General features: G+C 37.1%; 2 protein-coding genes across 8 annotated transcripts in view; one reads left to right on the forward strand and one right to left on the reverse strand.

Annotated features, from left to right (window-relative positions):
• Positions 1-5110, forward strand: part of LOC135718815 (UDP-glucuronosyltransferase-like) — a 31320-nt gene extending 26210 nt beyond the window's left edge. For all 7 annotated transcript variants that reach the window (XM_065241102.2, XM_065241101.2, XM_065241104.2 and 4 more), the window contains 3 exons: positions 103-190; positions 3709-3928; positions 4003-5110. In XM_065241102.2, the coding sequence (XP_065097174.1) occupies positions 103-190; positions 3709-3928; positions 4003-4282 (588 nt within the window). In that variant the 3' untranslated portion in view covers positions 4283-5110. The remainder of the gene's footprint in view (positions 1-102; positions 191-3708; positions 3929-4002) is intronic.
• Positions 5111-10346: 5236 nt separating this feature from the next.
• On the reverse strand, positions 10347-19521 carry cflara (CASP8 and FADD-like apoptosis regulator a). Its single transcript, XM_065241100.1, has 11 exons — positions 19405-19521; positions 18295-18367; positions 17650-18206; positions 17423-17528; positions 17204-17339; positions 12498-12550; positions 12348-12411; positions 12192-12244; positions 12030-12108; positions 11263-11767; positions 10347-11132 (listed from the first exon to the last, which is right to left on the reverse strand). Exons 3-11 carry the CDS (start codon positions 17943-17945, stop codon positions 11003-11005), a joined length of 1422 nt encoding a protein of 473 aa, XP_065097172.1. The 5' UTR covers positions 17946-18206; positions 18295-18367; positions 19405-19521; the 3' UTR covers positions 10347-11002.
• Between the last annotated feature and the right edge of the window lie 155 nt (positions 19522-19676).

Raw genomic sequence — 19676 nt, forward strand, 5'->3', positions numbered from 1 at the left:
TCAGTAAGACAAACAACATTTTTTTTTTAAAGTCATTACTTAGCCATGTCCACAAGTTGCTCTGGAATAAAATGTTCTGTTGAATGACATTAATCTTTTCAGGTTCTTTGGCGGTACACGGGCGAGATCCCTGAGAACGTACCTGAAAATGTCAAGCTTATGAAGTGGCTTCCACAGAACGACTTACTTGGTGAGTTCCCCATGTTTAGTGTTTTGATGGCATGATTTGCATAATTCACCCGGGTGAAGGTCACACAGTTAGACAGTCAAATGCACAAAAAGACAAGAACTAGCTAAAAAATAACAGTTTTCCAATAGGCCTGGTTTCTGTATAACTATGTAAGTCAGGGTAAAATTGTCCACCTGGAAAAGTTTTTGGCCATCCGACTCTATTCACTTGTGAATAAGGAACTTTTGTTTTGTTTGGAAATGAATTTGTCTTTTTTTTTTGCTAAAGCAGTGTAGGAATGAATTACGGTGAAATTCAGCAGGACTTATCCCTTATTGCCAGTCACAAATTCCTGTTGTTCCAACACAGATCAGTAAATGAATAACACAGAAGCAGCTTTTGTTAAACAAACTGTGTAAAGTCTCATTTGTTTGGCATGTCATGGAGAGTAAAATCCATTCAGACCCATGATGTTAGCCATAATCCTATTAACTTCAGTTATATTTGCAGTGAACCCTTCAGCTTTACAGAGTACTGGAAAAATTATTTTTATATTTTAATGAAACAATTATGATGCTCTGGCACATTAGGCGTCTTTTGATTCCTTTATATTTAGGTTTAGTGTCTAGTCTAGTTAGGGTCACAGAAATCAAAGTTTGTGAAGTTTTTGCTTAAATCAAGAAAAAGTTGTTATCCCATTGGCAAAATTTATTTTCTTGTTTTAGGCAACTTTGTAGGATTCAGAATTTTCCAAAATCAAGTAAATGTGTGTGCCGTTTTGCTTTTTCAAGTAAGGGTGTGTTTACACTTGTAGTACAGTTTTCTTGGTTCGTTTGGTCCAGCAAGACCTAAAAAAAATAATAATTCTGAAACGCCTAGAGTGTTCACACATTTTTAACAGCACACTGAACCTAAAGTCATAAGGAAAAGGCAACAACCTGTTTGGTCAGCTTTGAAGATGTGTATTTTGCAACCGATTTAGAAGACCATCCAAAACAATGCTGTTCGCTAAGCTAAACACCCACATTGAATGCAGGTGCACATGAGGTTATTTTTATAAGTGGAAAACTCACAAAAAGCTTGTAAAATGTTTATCTAATAAAAGAGTCAAAATAGACCCAGGAATTCCTCGCTTATACGTATAAATGAAGATTTAATTAATACTCTTTCTTATAAATAAAGATATAATAAATACTCTTTCTTCTATGTTAACAAATTGTGTTTGGGGGTCGCATCTTGTTATCACTTCCTGTTTTTGGTTCATTTTATTTTGTTTGGTATGCACCAAGGTTCAGGTGGCAGCGTTCACATGTACTCAAATGATCATAAAAGCAACCGCAATAGAGTTTTTACGGCGGCGGCCGGCGTATGTTTTCAATTGTTTCCAATTGAAGCGTAGCGTTTTTCAAAAAAGCCAGCTGCTGGTGTTTTATTCTGCACTCGGCTAAAGAAAGCTGGCAGTCGGCAGGAAAAAGGGGGCATGCACGCTAAGGGGTTGTGTACACCAAAACTTTTACACCCACGGCCGGCGCATGTTTTCATTTGTTTCCAATGGAAGCTCGGCGTTTTTCAAATAAGCCAGCAGCTAGCGGGTTTTTTCCACGCTGAAAACCGGCGCTCGGCGGTTTTTCCGCGCTCGGCGCTGAGCGTCGAGAGTTAAAAGAGATTCAACTTTGGGAGAAAAGCTCCGCTCGTCAATGTCAGTTCTCACACGGCCGCCCAATCACAGTGGAGGAGGGGCGGGACATCACCACAGCAACCAACCGGCTCGCAGCTGAAGTATCACAGCTACCAAAGTGCTCAGCTGAAGAAAGCTGGCGCTCAGCTGAAGAAAGCTGGCGCTCAGCTGAAGAAAGCTGGCACTCAGCTGAAAAACAGCTGGCATTCGGCGTCCCCAAGGCGTTTTCAGCCGCGTTTAAAAAATTTGGTGTGTCCAGCCCCTAAAGCTTCTTTATGCGGCTTAAACGCCTCGGCGGAAAGCTTTATTTCAGCCGACCGACAACTTTCCTCAGCTAAGGGGTTCGGTTGCCACAGAGCGTCGGCTTTTAGCGCAGATAAAAGGCCAGCTACTGGCTTTTTTGAAAAATGCAGCGCTTTTCAAAAACTGCAGTAGCTGGCCGCTTTTGTCCATGCTGAGCACCGGCACTCCACTGTGCGCCGAGGGTTAAAAAAAATTCAACTTTGGGTGAAATGCTTAGCTCGTCAATGTCACTTCTCACGCGGCTGTCCAATCACAGTGGAAGAGGGGCGGGATAAACATCACAACAACCAACCAGTGCTTTGTTCAACAACTGATAAACAAAGCAGAAGTATCATGGCAACCAATGCGCTTAGCAGAAAAACGCTGGCAAGTGCCCATAGTCGGCATCTATTTTATTTACATAAAAGTCTTTGAAAACAAAACAAAACAAAAAGACTAAAGGGCATCGCACACCGGCCACGCTGCTCAGCGCCGTGCCGCGCCATTCTAAATCAACTGAACACATTGTTTTCTATGAGTATACCACACCGGCGCCGCCCAGCTGTGACTCAGGAATTGTTCAAATCCCTGTCGCGCCACACAGCGCCACTCACATAGTTTAACATTAAATAACATCATATTTGTCCCAAATCATTAAGGATTAACATTGGCTGCTAACTTGAAGTACATTTTGAAGTAGACGCTATCTGACGAAGCTCGCGCTATTTAATGTGCACTTCCGGTTTACAATACCTCCGAGTTCTGCTAGGCGCGGCGCGACGCGGCGCTGCCGGTGTGCGATCCCCTTTAGACTAAGTATGAATATTATGTTTTTGTGTATGTTTTAAAGGGACACTCCAGCTCCCCTAGAGTTAAAAATTTGATTTTTACCGTTTTGAAATCCATTCAGCCAATCTCCGTGTCTAGTACCACTTTTAGCATAGCTTAGCATTATTCATTGAATCTAATTATTCCATTAGCATCGCCCTAAAAAATAAGCAAGAGTTTCGATATTTTTCCTATTTAAAATTTGACTCATTTGTAGTTAAATTGTGTACTAAGACCGACAGAAAATTAAACTTGCTGTTTTCTAGGTTGATATGGCTAGGAAGTACACTCTCATTCTGGCGTAATAATCAAGGACTTTGCTGCCGTAACATGGCTGCAGCAGGCACAATGATATTACGCAGCGCCTGAAAATAGTCCCCTAGCCATATCTGCTTAGAAAATCACAACTTTTAATTTTCCGTTGGTCTTAGTACACAATGTAACCACAGAAGTGTCAAGTTTAAATAGGAAAAATATCCAAACTCTTTGGTTATTTTTAGCGTGATGCTAATGGTCTAATCAGATTCAATGGATTATGCTAAGCTATGCTAAAGTGGTAGCACCAGACCCGGAGATCGGCTGAATGGATTCCAAAACCATAAAAATCTAATGTTTAACTCTAGGGGAGCTGGAAAATTAGCCAAAAAGTGGAGTGTCCCATTATTGTAAGTGTTTTGTCCTTGGTTAAATCTAACAGCCACTACAAAACCAATGCATCTAATCCAAAACCAATTTTTGTTATTTCTTAAAGGTCATCCTAAAGCAAAAGCCTTCATCACTCATGGTGGAACGCATGGTATCTATGAGGGCATCTGTAATGGGGTTCCCATGGTGATGCTTCCACTTTTTGGTGACCAGAATGACAACGTGCACCGCGTTGCATCCAGAGGAGTCGGTGTAATCCTCGACATCCACGAAATCACCACAGAAGCACTGGTCGATGCCCTCAACACTGTTATTACCAACAGCAGGTTAGAGTTTGACATGAATGTTGATTTCAATGTGAACTTTTCGGACTCCTTACCTTTTTCACTCTTTTCTGCAGCTATAAAGAAAAAATGAAGAAACTGTCGGCTATACACAACGACCGCCCCATACAGCCCCTGGACCTCGCAGTCCACTGGACAGAGTTTGTTATGAGAAACAAGGGTGCGGATCACTTGAGACCTGCTGCTCATGACCTAAACTGGTTTCAGTATCACAGTCTGGATGTTATTGGCTTCCTGCTCTGTGTCGTGCTGATTGTAACCATAGTGTCATTTAAATGCTGTGCCATGTGCTGTAGAAAGTGTTGGCGGAAAACCCAGAAGAGGAAGGCAGATTAATCATATAGATATGAAACTTAAATACTTGTTTACAAGTTGTCAGTTTTTTTTATTATTATTTCAGAAAAGTGCTGAAGTTATGAGAATAAAACTTGATTTCCAGTATTTGAGCCAGCCATCTTCTAACGTTACAGGGATCGCATTTCACTATTGTCAAGCAGTTTCACTGAACACACCAGTATGTGCATTGTCAAATGCTTTCAGTAAGAAGAAGAATTACAATAATGAAAAGCTGTGAAGGAAAACACAACTGTATTGATTTTTATAATTTTTAATGTTTTCTTATTCTCAATGTTTTATGTTTTTGATTTGAACTCTAAGTGTAGTGCAAACCATATGTTGAATTGATGATCTATTTACTCTCCATACTCACACACTACAACTACTGTACTGGATGTGCATGGGACCAAATCTGTAACACACTGCTCTGGACTGCCAAAACCCTTTGCATGGTAAAGTTGAGGAATATTTTATTGCCAACACTGAGGTCAATGGCAAAATGGTTCCTGTAGAGCAACACGAATGGGTTTAGTCCTTTAAATGCGAGCTCCAATTAAAACCTTAAATTGTCTGTAATGGAAAGAGACACAAGCTGATCCAGTTTTAAGCTATATCTGCAGTAACTTCAATGCACTGAATTTTTTAATCTTTCCCTTGGCACTGAACTTTGCTCCAGTGCATGATAATATTTTGCTAAATGATCACCATGAATTAACTTTTGAAAGAATTTTTATTTTTAGCTTCTTACAATGTGAAAAATTACACTTGTTGAACTGGATAAAGGAATAAACTGTTAAATGTTTGATTAAAAAAACACAGAAATACAAACAGTTTTATTGTCGTTTTTTCTTTAATACTCAAAGGTAAACAGAGTCGTATGTTTTAGCATGATATTTATGTGGTCAGAAGTTGGAGGAATCACAATGGTTGTAACATTCGGTAGCTAAATTGTGCAATTTAATGCAATATCCAGGTGAAAGAAAAATACACTTTGAAGTACTATTTTAAAACACTAATTTTGTACTTTGTGAAAAAAACAAATAAGTCTTTTTATTGAAATAAATGGTGTCTCAATGCAGAGTTGAGTATGTTTTTAAAGGTATAGTTCACCCAAGAATGAAAATTCTGTCATCATTTACTCAATCTAATGTTGTTACAAACCTGTATTAATTTCTTTGTTCTGATGAAAGGAAGTTATTTTGTGGAATGTTTGTAACCAAACCGATCAGAAGCACCATTTACTTCCATAGTAGGAAAAAAGAATACTATACTGTAAGTGAATGGGGCTCACAAATGGTTTGGTTACAAACATTCCTCAAAATATCTTCCTTTCATCAGAACAAATGTATACAGGTTTGTAACAACATGAAAGTTAGAAAATAAGGACAGAATTTTAAATTTTGGGTGAACTATTCCTTTAAAGCGATCAACTTAAAATGAAAATTCTGTCGTCATTTACTCACTCTTGCGTTGTTCTAAACCTGTATAAATTAATTTTTTTCTGATAAACACAAAAGAAGATATTATGAGAAATGATGGTAAACACACAGCAGATAGTGACCATTGACTTCCATAGTAAGGTTAAAACAAATATGGAATTTAATGGCTACTGTCTACTGTGTGCTTACCATCTTTTATCAAATATTTTCTTCATCATTTATCAAAATTCTTCCACACTATGGAAGTGAATGGTCACTATCTGCTGTGTGTTTACCATCATTTCTCATAATATCTTATTTTGTGTTTATCAGACAAAAGAAATTCATACAGGTTTAGAACAACATAAGGAGTAAATGATGACAGAATTTTTATTTTAAAGTGAACTATCCCTTAACATTTAAGTATTAATGGTAATTAGTATATTTTATTCAACTGCACTAAGATACTACTAAAGTAGAATTATACTTTTAAATAGTGCAAAAGTTATACAATACAAATATACAATAAATTAGCATAAAATAACAATGTACTAAAATGTAGACTAGTTGCTGGTTTTAAGTATTTTTTAGGCTACTACATTTTTACAATGATGCCTTAAGTTTAATTTCAAAGGAAAATTACATTTTAAAAATTCGATGAGTGCTGTTTGAAAATGTATTGGTTGATTTTCTATTACTGTAGTTTCTAAAAAGCAACTTAGAATATGACACCTATCGTGTTATTGATATACAAGATTAAATGTACTTTAAGCGCCCCCTGGTGGACAAAATAAGACAGCGGTTAAAAAACATTTAAACTTTGTTTTCTTCCCTCATCAATAAACATAATAATGTTTAAAACTATAATAACAAAATTAAACTATCTAATTGGCATTCACAGTTTGAGCATAAGTAAAAACGAGAGAGAAAATATGCCATTGTTGTTCACGAGACGAATACATTAGGGCGATTCTCGCGAAATTAGACTTGAGGTGTCATGAAACATTTTGATAAAAAAGTAAATGCAGAGAATCAAAATAAGAAGCATACAGTTACAAACATCTCTACATGTACTTTTTTTCACATGATTTCAAATTACATCATACAAACCAATTTTGTGGTTTTTTCCACATTTAAGGGGAAATGTTTCATTATCGCAACGTGTCCATTACTGAATTTGGGTTCTTTCACATGGAAATATTTATAATAAAAAAATTAAAAGCTTCAGTGCATGTTATACTATAATTATTACAGTAAAGAAACATGTGGTATTTGGTGATCATTGATAAATGTAGAGACAATTTTCAAAAATAAAATAGTTGGAAGGGACATAATTGACTGTGACACTCCAGGTAAACAATTTTTATTTTTTTCTCCCCGGACAAAAGTAGAAATTTTTGTTTGTCATAGTACCTAGACAACTTTTTAGTTCTCATTACCGAAACATGAGTTTGTAAATTCATATATTTTCAGACCTGCAAACTCCTCAGAGTAAAAAAGGTGACAGTGTCGCACGCACGGGGGGGGGGTATGGGGGGGTTAGGGTTACCCCAGCTCTATATTTTTGTGATTTTAATATGATTCTGAGCGTGACTTAACAAAAATCAGCATACTTTAATCAAAAAACATTGTTAAAACATCCTTGAAGCTTAAAGAGAATGACACATTTAATATTTTACAAATGTTTTTATTTACAACTCACGGAAACGCCTGGAAGTGTTGTGAAGCATGACACTGAAATAAAAAACAACAAGAGACAGACAGAAATGAAAAAAATATATTTTGCTGATGTTCGTGAAAGCTTCGTGCGACAAAGCCACTTTGTCCTCAGCCGGCGTCTGTGCAAGGATGACGATGACGGGCCATTGTGAATGGCAGTGAGTGCTCCACCAAAGTGCCCAGAACCATTGCCTGAAAGTAAATTAAAATCATTAAAATATAACCTTGCAAACTATCATACATAGGACTAATATGATAAAACAACGTGTCTCCATACTGTATGGCTGATATGCAGTGAATATCAAAATACATTTCTGTTCAATAATTATAATAATAATGCATTTTATATGTAGGGCTCCTTACATTGAATAAACAATCTCAAAGTGCTAGTGTTCATAATGTAAATTCAACTAACAATACAATGTAAAGATTTCATTGACAGACTTTGATGCAAAATGTAGCCCTTTATTATACAGAAATTGGCTGTTGGTGTATTATCCTAGGACAGGGGTTCCCAAACTTTTTTTCTTGCGCACCCCCTTCTATGTCCCAACCGGGTTGGCGCACCCCCAATCCCCACTTCAAAAAAAAAAAAAAAAAACGCTACAAAGATTTTAGACTCATGTTTAATCATGCGCAAATAACCAGGGGCCGGTTGCAACAGCCGGACGTTAAGTTGGGTGTCGAGCTTAGCTACGTCTGACATTGTGAAAAATAACTAAAATAAAACTCAGCGTAGATGATGTGTATGCATTTAACCACTGTGATATTTAGATGCCATTCGAGTTTACTATGGTAAAAAACTTACACTTACTGCCGTCAGCTAATAGATGATATATAAGAGTTTCCTCATGTTTACCAGTGCGCTCTCCTTCTAGATGCGTGCATAACGTGCAGACCCATCATTCACAAAAGCCTTTACTGTTTGCACAAAAGGTGTATATAGTTTGCAGATTCATTATAACAGCTCAAGTTTAAAACAAAATTAAATGAAAGCTTTTAATAAGTTCTCTACAGTGTCTTTGTAAGTATTTATGTATTTTTACCATGCATGAAAACACATTGCTCGCGTATCCTGTCCATTAGACGTGCCCATGTCTCGTCATATTTCTTTATTTCTATTTTTGCTATAAAAAGTCTCTCTCTCTCTTGGTCCCTCTCCTCCTTCGTGACTAACAACTTTATCATAAGACCTCCCACACTTGACAGTTTCCCTGATTTCAGTCAGTTAAGCATATTTATAATATATATGGAATGAATGAAACGAGTTGGCACGCATATAGCGGCTGCAGTGCATAACAGAAGAGCAGTGCGTAGAAAAAGACAGCAGCTGTCTTCTACGTTTCTATCAAAAACTAATTAATTATAGTTTTTTATTTAAAATAAAAGTGATTACAAAGGAAATGTTTACTGTTCATTTTTTATTTATTTATTGTTTGGAAAAATCCCACTTAAAGAAACGGACCGCCATTACATTTTTCCTCTCACGCACCCCCTGGTGGCAGCTCGCGTACCCCTGGGGGTGCGCGCACCACACTTTGGGAATCCCTGTCCTAGGACAACACGCTCGCCAGATTGTTTTATCTAAACAGCCCTATGTTGTTAAAAATTACTGTTTACCAGGTATACAGCCACCAGGAATGAATGAGGCTAAATCCTAAAACATTCACAACGCGATGTAGAAAGATTAAGTGCATGCATTGAAAAAAGATAGGTATGTATTAATTAGTCTAAGTTGAGGTAAAAACATAGTAAAATGTTGAAAAAGGGTGGGTTTTCCTTTAACATTACTCTCGCATCAGCTGTTGTGTAAACAGTCACATTTACCCACACCACGAACGACTGTCGTTTTTGGCCCAAAAAAGTTGACTTACCTCAAATAAGATGGTTCCTTCACGTTAAAAGTGTCCATCAGACTCGCGTGGTAGAGGTGTGTCTCTCATCCAAAGGACCTCGCGGTCTTCAAGATTCTGAAGGAAGTGCTAAGATTCCGATTGGCCCAGAGGAAAGCATGCTAAGATTCCGATTGGCCCAGAGAAATGTCAAGTATAAGAATTATCCAATAATGTTTGGCAATTCTATCCCGCATTGCCTTCCGACCCCCCCCCCCCCACACACACACCTAAAAAAAAAAACTCTCCGGTTCTATGCGATTCACGTGAATGACCCAATTGACCAAGAAAACGGCGATCGGCGACAAGTTTGCAGGTCTGATTTTATGTAATATCATGTTGCAGTAATGATATTTTTTTATAATAATAATATAAACATTTAAATAATTCTATAGGAAATATTTTTAAATCCTCTAAAAATAATGGTTATAGTAAGTTCAGACCCTAATCTTATATGTGCAAAAAAAAAAAAAATTGGCTTCAATGGCTTTTTAAAAAAAAATCTGATGCTGGACACCTTTTAAGCCTGAATTTCTTGAGAATCACCCATTTGCTACTTGTACATTTGCTGGGGGGGTCGCGAGACGACATGAAATACATTAATTTATCATAAATTCAGTGTAATTAAACCTCTGCAAAATAAGGCTATTAACCAACAGCAACGCACGCATTGTGTCGTTTATTGTTCAGTTTAATTTAATTTTAACAATGTCTTATGTCATACATTTTTTGGGGGGGACTGAAGGGCGGTCCGCCGTCCAGGGGGGCCGCCCAGCGATAAAGTTTGTGAACCACTGACTTCAGTAATACTAAACAGCATTACTCATAAATGATCTTTGTCTCTTTGCAATTGACTCAGCATATCCGTTACAATAGACTGTGAACATGCATAATGTACGAAAAAAAGAACCGTCTGGCTGTTGAGAAATGATCAATGACTTTGCATTGTTTCAAAAGAAAGTTAAGGAAACTGCGGATTAATATGTCTGTAAATGTTAATAATACGTAGGCCAATCAACAGTCAACAACACAATCTACATATACTGATACAGAAAACTGCATCACTGATCTTTATTAACAAAAACATTATCTGAAATTGTATATCTATTAGACACAAAGTTGAATCTGACTTTTAGTATATCATCAAAATAAACCTGCACATGAGAAAAAGATGTTACTAATGGTGCAAGCTTGTTTAACATATTTAAAGGCAGAACTAATTTAACTAATTTAAATATATTGTATATATTGACACAATTACATATTGATTTAACTGGTGACAGACAGACAGATATACTTACGTTATGTTACATTTTAATTTGCAAATTATATATCCTTTTATAAATTTGTGAGAAATACTACATAAAAGGGATCAGCCACTGGACTACTGTAAGGTTAAGTAGTTAAATAAAAATGATAAGACCATTTAGATTACTGTACGAAAGAAACTTCAAATCACACGATTTACTATCAGTCTTCATCTTTAACTTCTCCATAACTTAAATAAACATACATAAATAAAGCTGCACCAATAAATAAGTATAAAACATTCAATGTGTTATGGCAGTATGTAGCTTTAGCTTATACAACAACTACATTCCATGCAATTAATAATATTATTAATTGCATTAAAATAATGATATAAAACTGTGAAAGAAAGTGAGAGAAGTGTTGATGGTGAAAATAAAGCGTTAAATGTAAAATTTCTTTCGTAGCGTGTGTGCGGGTGGTGACATGTGATACGTTTTCCCAGGGTTCTGCTGATTGTGACAAGTAACGTCTCTGTTTACCGCCGTCATAACATCCAATAAATGCATCCTCCTGCAGATGGGAAAAACAAAATTACATTATAAAACTGTTTCCATAACGGATGCTTCATATCCAAAACGAAATACAGTGCATTCATTTTTACACTTGTTTAAAAGTAGTGATATGTAACGTGTGGCCATACCTCTCACATCCCCTCAGCAGCGCAGAGCTTAACGCATGCAAATACACCGAATGATGACCAGAAGATTCCAGAAGCTTTTCATCTGCTGTGCAGATGCTCCAAAGCACATCTGCAGACACCGGAATAGTTCTTGGATCCAAAGGACAAGAACACGACGGCCCATCTGTCTCAAGGAACTCATCATCCATTGTGGATCTTTGCTGGGTCTCTGTACTCCGGTAGATCTGGGTAAAAAAAAGTTTGGGTTTGCCACCCAGTAACGGACACTTGACTGGGTTGAAAAGCTGTTTGATATCCTCCAGTCTGATGCCTGAGCCACGAGAGTCATTCGCTAAGAGATGCGTGTCTGTTCCCCTGCTAATGAGGCAGCAGATAAAGCTGCTGACCGCTTGAAGGGACCTGTGGTGGACCAGGTCTTCCAGGTACTTATTGGTTTCATAAACACTCAGGTGAGTGAGGAAGATGACATTGAAACCCAAACGATTGAATGTCTGATTCAACATCCCTAAAAAGACAAGTAGATGAATTGAGCACAAGGTTTCACAATTACAGTGGTGGTATGCAAACAGCATTTACTCAAAAAAACAAAAACAAAAAAAAACAGACCCCTGACCGATATTTCAAATCACATGATTTCTTTTAAATTCAGGGGTAGAGCATGGGATTTTTTAACCTGTTCACTGAATGATGAATTATCTGTTTTTATTACACTCACTTTCTTTATCACACAACACAACTTTCTATTTCACACAACCTAACACACGCACCTCCATCAAAGCCAACACAGTCAATGATCACACACAAGCCTTTCTGTTCAGGATTTATTTGATACTCCTCCACTCCAGCCTAGCACACATACAGACAGAGAAATATATTATTATAACCTGCCTTTAAAGGGAACAAAACAGGAATGAAGGGCTGAAACATACCTGTGTGTGTTGGCTCCTTGTTTCAGGCACTGAAAGCTTTAAATTTTTAAACTCTAGAAAAACACAGAGTAACATTTAATGTTATTTATAGTCTAAATCAAAGCAACAAGCAAATGGTAAATAAAAGATATACATTAAAAATATAAAAGCACTCACGTTGAACATGACATTGCGGTTGTCTTATTTGGTGAAGAGATCGTTGACAATGCACTGGGATGTACTAAAATGTGAAAAAGAAACAACACAATAATGTATAGTACACAATTAACATACATTTTATTTATTTTTAAATCAGGCGTGTCTTACTTTAGGACAGTGCTGGTTTGGAACCTTAGTGGCTGCACATGATATATTTTGACCTGAAGAAATTTAAAAAAAAATTATATTTTCATATTATGCTCTTGAAATATAAATACAATAAAGTATGAGAGGCTGTGCTGTATCATGGAATAAGTCATGGCAGCAACACCATACAGCCGTGACTTATTTACAATACAGCCGTAGCCTCGAGTACCTTACTTCTTTTATAAAACAGTTAGCACACAATACATAGTAAAGCAAAAAAAATCAACTACGCAACTTTTTAAAGCCTTTCTTCTGCTACAAAAAAAAAAAAACAGTCCCACATGATGCTGCGTCGTAGTCTTACACTGGGGTGGTTTCCCAGACAGGGGTTATCATAGTCCCAGACTAAAATGCATGTTTGAGCTGCCTTCATTTAAAAACACCTTGCACTGACGTATCTTAACATGTACCAGTGCTATTGTTTTGTCTCAAGATGCACACCAGAATTTAGTTATGCACCGAAATGAAAATTCTTGGCCGAAACCGAAAAAGAGGAAACCAAGGCCGAAAACCGAAACACAGAAAGAAATTATGCCAATTATTAGTACCATTGCATTTATGGCTATGACTGTGTACTAACTTTACTAGGGGTGTGACGGATAACAAAACTCACGGTTCGGATCACATTACAGTTTTTGAGGCACGGATCGGATTATTTTTTGAATCAGCAAAAAAGGGGTGGGAAAAAATCTAATAACAAATCAAGAAATTACAAACATTTATAAAAAAAGAACAAAGTTGCACATTATGTAAGGTCTAAAATTATCATTAGGTACAGAAATCGAATCAAATGAATAATAACACTGTCTTTATTGTATAAATTAAATATAATTTTTTGAAGAACGTGATTTTCTCTTTTTCTTGGGTTGTTTGATTAACATTACTGACACAGACTTGAGTAGGTTAATTGAGGTTACTGTCTCTTTAAGAGAAGCACAGACTGGTTTCTGACTGTAATCTACATACACTTAAGACTAGGGTTGTAACGATTAACCGTGCAAATGCGCATTTTCTCAAAGAATGAATTTGAATGAATTACGGTGAAATCCATGCACATCCGTACGCCAGGGGGCGCTCTCGTGCAGAAACTTCCTTTGTGCCACAGAAGAAGTAGCATTACGAATGCTATTCCAGGAAATGTCTACAGGAATATTTATATCACTGTTCTTCAAATTGTTTCAGGTATTTTCATGATAATAAAGAATATTTTAAATGATTTGGTTTAACGAGTGATGCTTTTTTAAATGCACGTTATAAATGACTCCAACTCGTTATGATTTTAGATTGATAAGGACTTCCTACTGACCAAATGCCGTAGTACACGCACAAGCGGTGCATTAAACAAAGAATCGCAGCCTTGCGATTCAGAATTGATTTCAGACAGGCATTTTTAATGGGACACACGTTTGAATCGTTACATCCCTACTTAAGACATAAACAAATGTTTTTATTAGATAAAGAATACTGTGGAGATTTTGTTTGTGTGTGCCCTGTCAAGAACAAAAAGATTTTAAGTTCACTTGCTTTTTGAAACGCATCTCTCTGTGTATGCACTACTGAGTGCACTTAAACGCGCACGCGCATACACAGACAGTTGCTTCACATAAAAACATTACATTGTTTATCAGTGCTCTATTCACCAAATTTATTTTAATGGATTAATGACTGGAGTTGCACCGGACACATTCAACCGCATGTGCATCTGTGTCATAGGTCTGTGCGTACAGAAAGCTGCTCACTTTAGCGCCTTTTGAAGCACGTGCAAATTGTAAACTTTCCCTACTTAAATTTGTGCATTTAATCCTAAATCGCATACGATCCGATCCATACTGATTCACTACCTTGGGAGCTAGGGAATTAATTGAGACACAGGGATACTGAAATACATCCACAACGCAGACATGTTGCTTCAGACAAGCACGTGCAGGTCGCGGTTTCTGTTTGCGACATCACAACATTTCGGCCGTGTTGTTTTGGTGATAAAAGTCTTTCGGCCGAAAACCTAAAATGCTCTTTTGGGCCATTTGTCGGCGGCCAAATATTTGGTGCATCCCTACCAGAATTGTTTTTTTGTAAGGTTTGTTTATAAAAACTACTTAATTGTCCTAAAATATCTAAGGCCTAGTCTAGGGCTGGGCGATAATTCGATAACGATAATTTTACCGATATAAACTTTTTCGATAAAACGATAAGGACAGTTCGATAAGTGATCGATAATGTTTAAGCACTGTGCGTAATGTTGCGCGAGCACTTCCGGATGCGGCACGCGCTCTTGGTTTACAATCACAGTGACAGTCAGACTTGAAGGAGTGGAAGATGAGGCAAGTTATTTATTTATTAGTAGAGACCTATGATTTTCGCGATGCGGATAACGCGGACGGAATCACGGAATCCAAATGCGCGGAAACATTTTCTTGTGTGTAATGTTGGACGCGCAAACAGGGTTCGTCAAACACAGCAGACACAGGTGCGTGCAGTATACTTTACTTTCATTCAGCGTCCGCCTTGCGCACGCACACGTCCGCCCAGCTTTAAAAGTATATTTACAGGACATTCACAAATTCAGGAAACTGAGGAAAAGCAGCAGATCCACCACTGCAGTGAATATAGTGTTTGGGTATGTGCGCTCCCACAGCAAAGTGACACCCTTGACATCCATTTATCAGCGTGTATAGCTCGTATATGTATAACACACGCGTGATCACTGAACTAAGTTTTCTTTCTTGTTTAAGTGAACATAAACAGCTGTTACTCAGTATATTGAAACTTAAAGCAGTCTGTCTTGGGTCTTAAAGGGACAGTAGTCTGCTGCTTTTGTGTCAGAAATGTGTTGATTTCATAACAAATAGATTTACATTTAATACAGATGCATTAAAACAAGATTTTAGTTTTTGTATTTGTCATGTTCTGAATAAAAAGTAGTTTAAAACCATTATTAACTGTCTGGTTTTTACAATTTTCATTCAGGAGCAAAAATCTGCCTTTAAATTTGACAGGAGTAAAGATTTGTTATTTATCATGATAATTATCGATATCGACTGATATGGAAAACATTTTCTCGATAATTTTTTGAGCCATATCGCCCAGCCCAGTCTTTGATTAATCTAAACCTTGTCCAGGAAATCCCCTAAATCATTAGGTGCATTTTTAGCTCTGTTTGTATGGTAAATAATACACAGCTATTGACCAATCAGAAGCTAGGACTGGAGTTGTTTAATAAATAAAAGTCGTAATGAATTAAACTGAGAACAATGCATGTTTACATATGAAATGATTATGACTAGAAACATTTTGGAAACATTCTGGTTGGTGTGGTGCAGTAACCTAGTAACCTAGTCCAGAAACATTTTTAGTTATGCAGGTTGAAAGTCTCCTCACATCCTGAGAGCAATACTATGATAAATGTCATTATGTCTAAATGTTTTTTATAAATATGTGTCATGTGTAAAAGCTGTAGGACCAAAAAAGTTCAACAAATCATTGAACTCGAACCGAACGCAATAATTGGACGCATGCAATTTTTGCTCCTCTACTGTGAACATGTTTTGCATGCAGCTGCGCACCCTGTTCACACATACATCATATCTTATCAGCCTGGATCAGCAAAGAGAATCAACCCGAATTAACATCTGTAACTGTAGTGCTTTTCCACGAGATGCAAACAGCTGCGGTAGGCAAAGGGTCTGAAAGGGTTGTTGCAGTGTTTCTTTTGGTAAGGTAGGTACACGGTATGAATTTATTTAGATGGATTCAGATATTCAGTCTATTTTGATGAAACATTTTGTTCAATTCCGATTTAAACAGTTGTTTATGTTAGTTATTTTGGTAATGTTATTTACTTTGTCTGGTAAATGAGACGTGAATGGGCTTCTGGTCTGTGCGTGTTCATGTGTTTTGTAGAAGGCGTGACTTTGGATGCCGATTTGAATTAGGGTGCCATCACACGTGCAGGATTTCGGGTGCATCCTCCGGAAGTTGCATTGGTCAACCGCATACATCATCAAGGTTAAATATTTCAGGTTCTATTTCAGAAAAGCATTACATGTCAACGTAAGAATGAAACTACAATGATTGTATGTCTTAAGAGAAATAATAAATCTTAACTTTATAAAGTATTTAACTGAAATGTGAGAACCTCGATGACGTATGCGGTCGACCAATGTGACTTCTGGACGCACCCGAAATCCTCGCCAGGATATGTCTGGCGAAAATGGCATGTATGGCCACCCTAATTTGAATAGTGTGTGGGATCTCGATTTCAGCGCTAGTAGACTAAACTTATCAAAATCCTGGACACTGCCTTTAAGTGGCTGGTAACCATTTTGAAGCCCCACATTGCTTCATATTAAAGGAAAAATTTGGTTACATAAGACAAAACTGTTGCACAGTGTTTTTTGAAAATCATGTTGCAATCATGGCTGATATCTCTCAAGTTTATTTTATTAAACATGATTGTTTACAGCTGGTACAACCAGTTTTTTTCCAATGCAAAGTTCACTAACCCACTCTTTGGTTTTATTTAAATTAGGCTTTTGGCAGATGCATTTATACACATACAAGCTTTCCTTTAAACTAAACTCACAAACTTGAAACAGATAGCAATGTGCCAGCTGAGTCTTAACAGTTTGTGCAGTTGAAGCAACAAAGTGGCTGCCGAAATGACTGACCTCTATTCTGGTAGGCCTGAATCCTTTTGACAAGGTCCATTCTGCGAATGTTTTTGAAACACATTTCCACCAGGTCTAGCTTATCGCAAGATACTTCGTCTAGCTTTTCCAACTCCACCACCACATCTAGAAAACTCTGTTAAAAATATAAATGCAAACTGTCATCACGAGTTTCAATAAAAACGTTTTGGCAGCGAAACACAATTTCTCTTTTCTTACCTTTGCTTTTTTCACCTTTTCTTTGGGCAATATGTTGTGTAGGAGAAAAATAAAGGATTGTAAATCCTCTTTATCCAAGCTATCACTTACATCAGCCATCAGAACCCTGGATGAATGAAATCGGTTCAGTATAAATAAATATTCAGGTTGGTTAAACTTACACTTCAGGTAAAGGGATGTTTTTTCCAAGAACTAAATACTCTATTTACACTATATGGATAACTCACCTGTAATCTGACAGGACTCCTCCTTTCCGTAGAATACCTTCAACCTGTTGCCTGTTTGTACCGAGAACTTTCTTCAAGATATCGTAGCGCTTTAGTCGAAACATTAATTCCATCAGTAAAGAATTCCCATCTTGGGATTGGCCTGTCTGTTTGGCAAAATCCAACAAAGCTCCTCTCAAATCCTCCACACAGCTGTTGGTGAACAAATCTGTACACAGATACTCCAGGGTCCTGCGCTCATCTTGACTGAGAGATGCGGTCACATTGTTAACCATTATAGAAAATCCATCCGCCATTTCGATGTATAATCCTGTATAGGTTGTAGCTTATTTGAGCAATTCAAGCAGCAATTTCAAAAGTTTGGAGTGGGTTGTTTTACACATTTTTATAACATTTTTCACGTACGTAGTAGGTCTTGTCGAGCAATACATTTCAGATTTTTTTTCCTTTATCTTATGAAAAGTGTAATAAGGTAATATTCATCTTGGCATGGAAAAGAATCCGATGTAGCCTCATTCATCACGTTCTTGAAATCAACAGCCACTTTGGATTTACATCTGCAATTGATAAAGGAGACAACATAAACTTTATAACACATGCAGGGTAAATGAAAACACATGGAAGATTACCAAGAGATTAAATCACCTTTATTGTCCTTTATTGGAAGGGCCACATGTTCTGGTGGTAGTGCCTGTAAGAAGGCTCCTTATGAGGAATCCTGATGAAAACAGAAAGTGAATGACATCAAACTGACATAGAGACGTAATAACGAGTATCCCAGAAAACACAGAACGTTCCCATAACGTTAGTTTTTGGTTATCTTTTGGTTATTTTTCTGGGAACCAATAAATAACGTTCTGGGAATTTTTTTAACAAAATAACGTGTCAGGGTGGTTAGTTTTAAATAACCTAAAAATAACTTAACTTGTACAGAACGTTCTCTAATCATTATTTTTGGAACCATAAAACAGCGTTCCCATAATGTTGCAGTGTGGTTATCTTTGAAAAACGTATACAGAACGTTCTTAAATTGTTATTTTTTGGTTTGGGTTTTTTTTAGGACATGCATAATTAACGTTAAACCCTTTATTCCTGTTGTGCTCGTCTAATAAAGTTGTAATTATTTTTACCTCAGAGCTACATCAGTAAAAGTATCTGTGGATTCTCTACAGAATTATTTTAATTTATTCCAGTATAATCTTGATGAGTGTACATATTTTAATTATCTCTGGTAGAAGAGATATTGTATCTCCAATGGGACATTCCTGGTTAAAAAAAATGACATGAATGACTGCAAAGACTAAAAGCGAAACTAAAACCAAGGGGGCTCTCCAGATGGTTACACTTTAATTTTACTAAACTTAGGTTTTGTAAGTTCTGTAATGCAAAAAGCTTGTATTTTGTAACCTGTTTGTCACGTGACCAAACCAAGTTGACTCCATCTAACGTTGGCGATATTTTTAACATATAATGATGACGTTGTCAGATATACAAATAATAGTAAAATTATGTTAATTAGCACACAAAAAGGTGTCCACATGGTCTATCACCACCTATTTAATAAATTGTTGTAACACATAATTGAAGCGTATTGACTTTTCAGCATCGACATATTTTGCATGCGTCTTGTATTTAGTAAAACGGTTAACAGCGTTGCGAGATATTAAAATATTGATAGGCGGAGATGACGGAAGGACAGAAGACCTTACAAAACACACAGACAGCGAAGAGTAGTATTTAGAATGTTGTATTTACCGATTGAGACTTTTTGCTTCCATTTCCCACGGTCCTCGCCCTTGAAAGGAAACGAAAGTATGAAAAGTCATTCCAGAAACATGGGCAAGCCACGCCCACTAAGAAGGAAGGTACTTTCCTACTCAGAGGGACGTTAGGGGTGATCACTTCCGCTGAGAATACGCCCAGAGTTTGCTTGTTCGAGAACCGACAGCCGGATGACGTCAAAGTACCGTGAGAACGATTAGAGAAATCATACGAAGTCTACTTTGGTCTCGCGGTACTTTGACGTC

The sequence above is a fragment of the Paramisgurnus dabryanus genome, chromosome 14 (genome assembly GCF_030506205.2).
Source record: "Paramisgurnus dabryanus chromosome 14, PD_genome_1.1, whole genome shotgun sequence".
NCBI lineage: Eukaryota > Metazoa > Chordata > Actinopteri > Cypriniformes > Cobitidae > Paramisgurnus > Paramisgurnus dabryanus.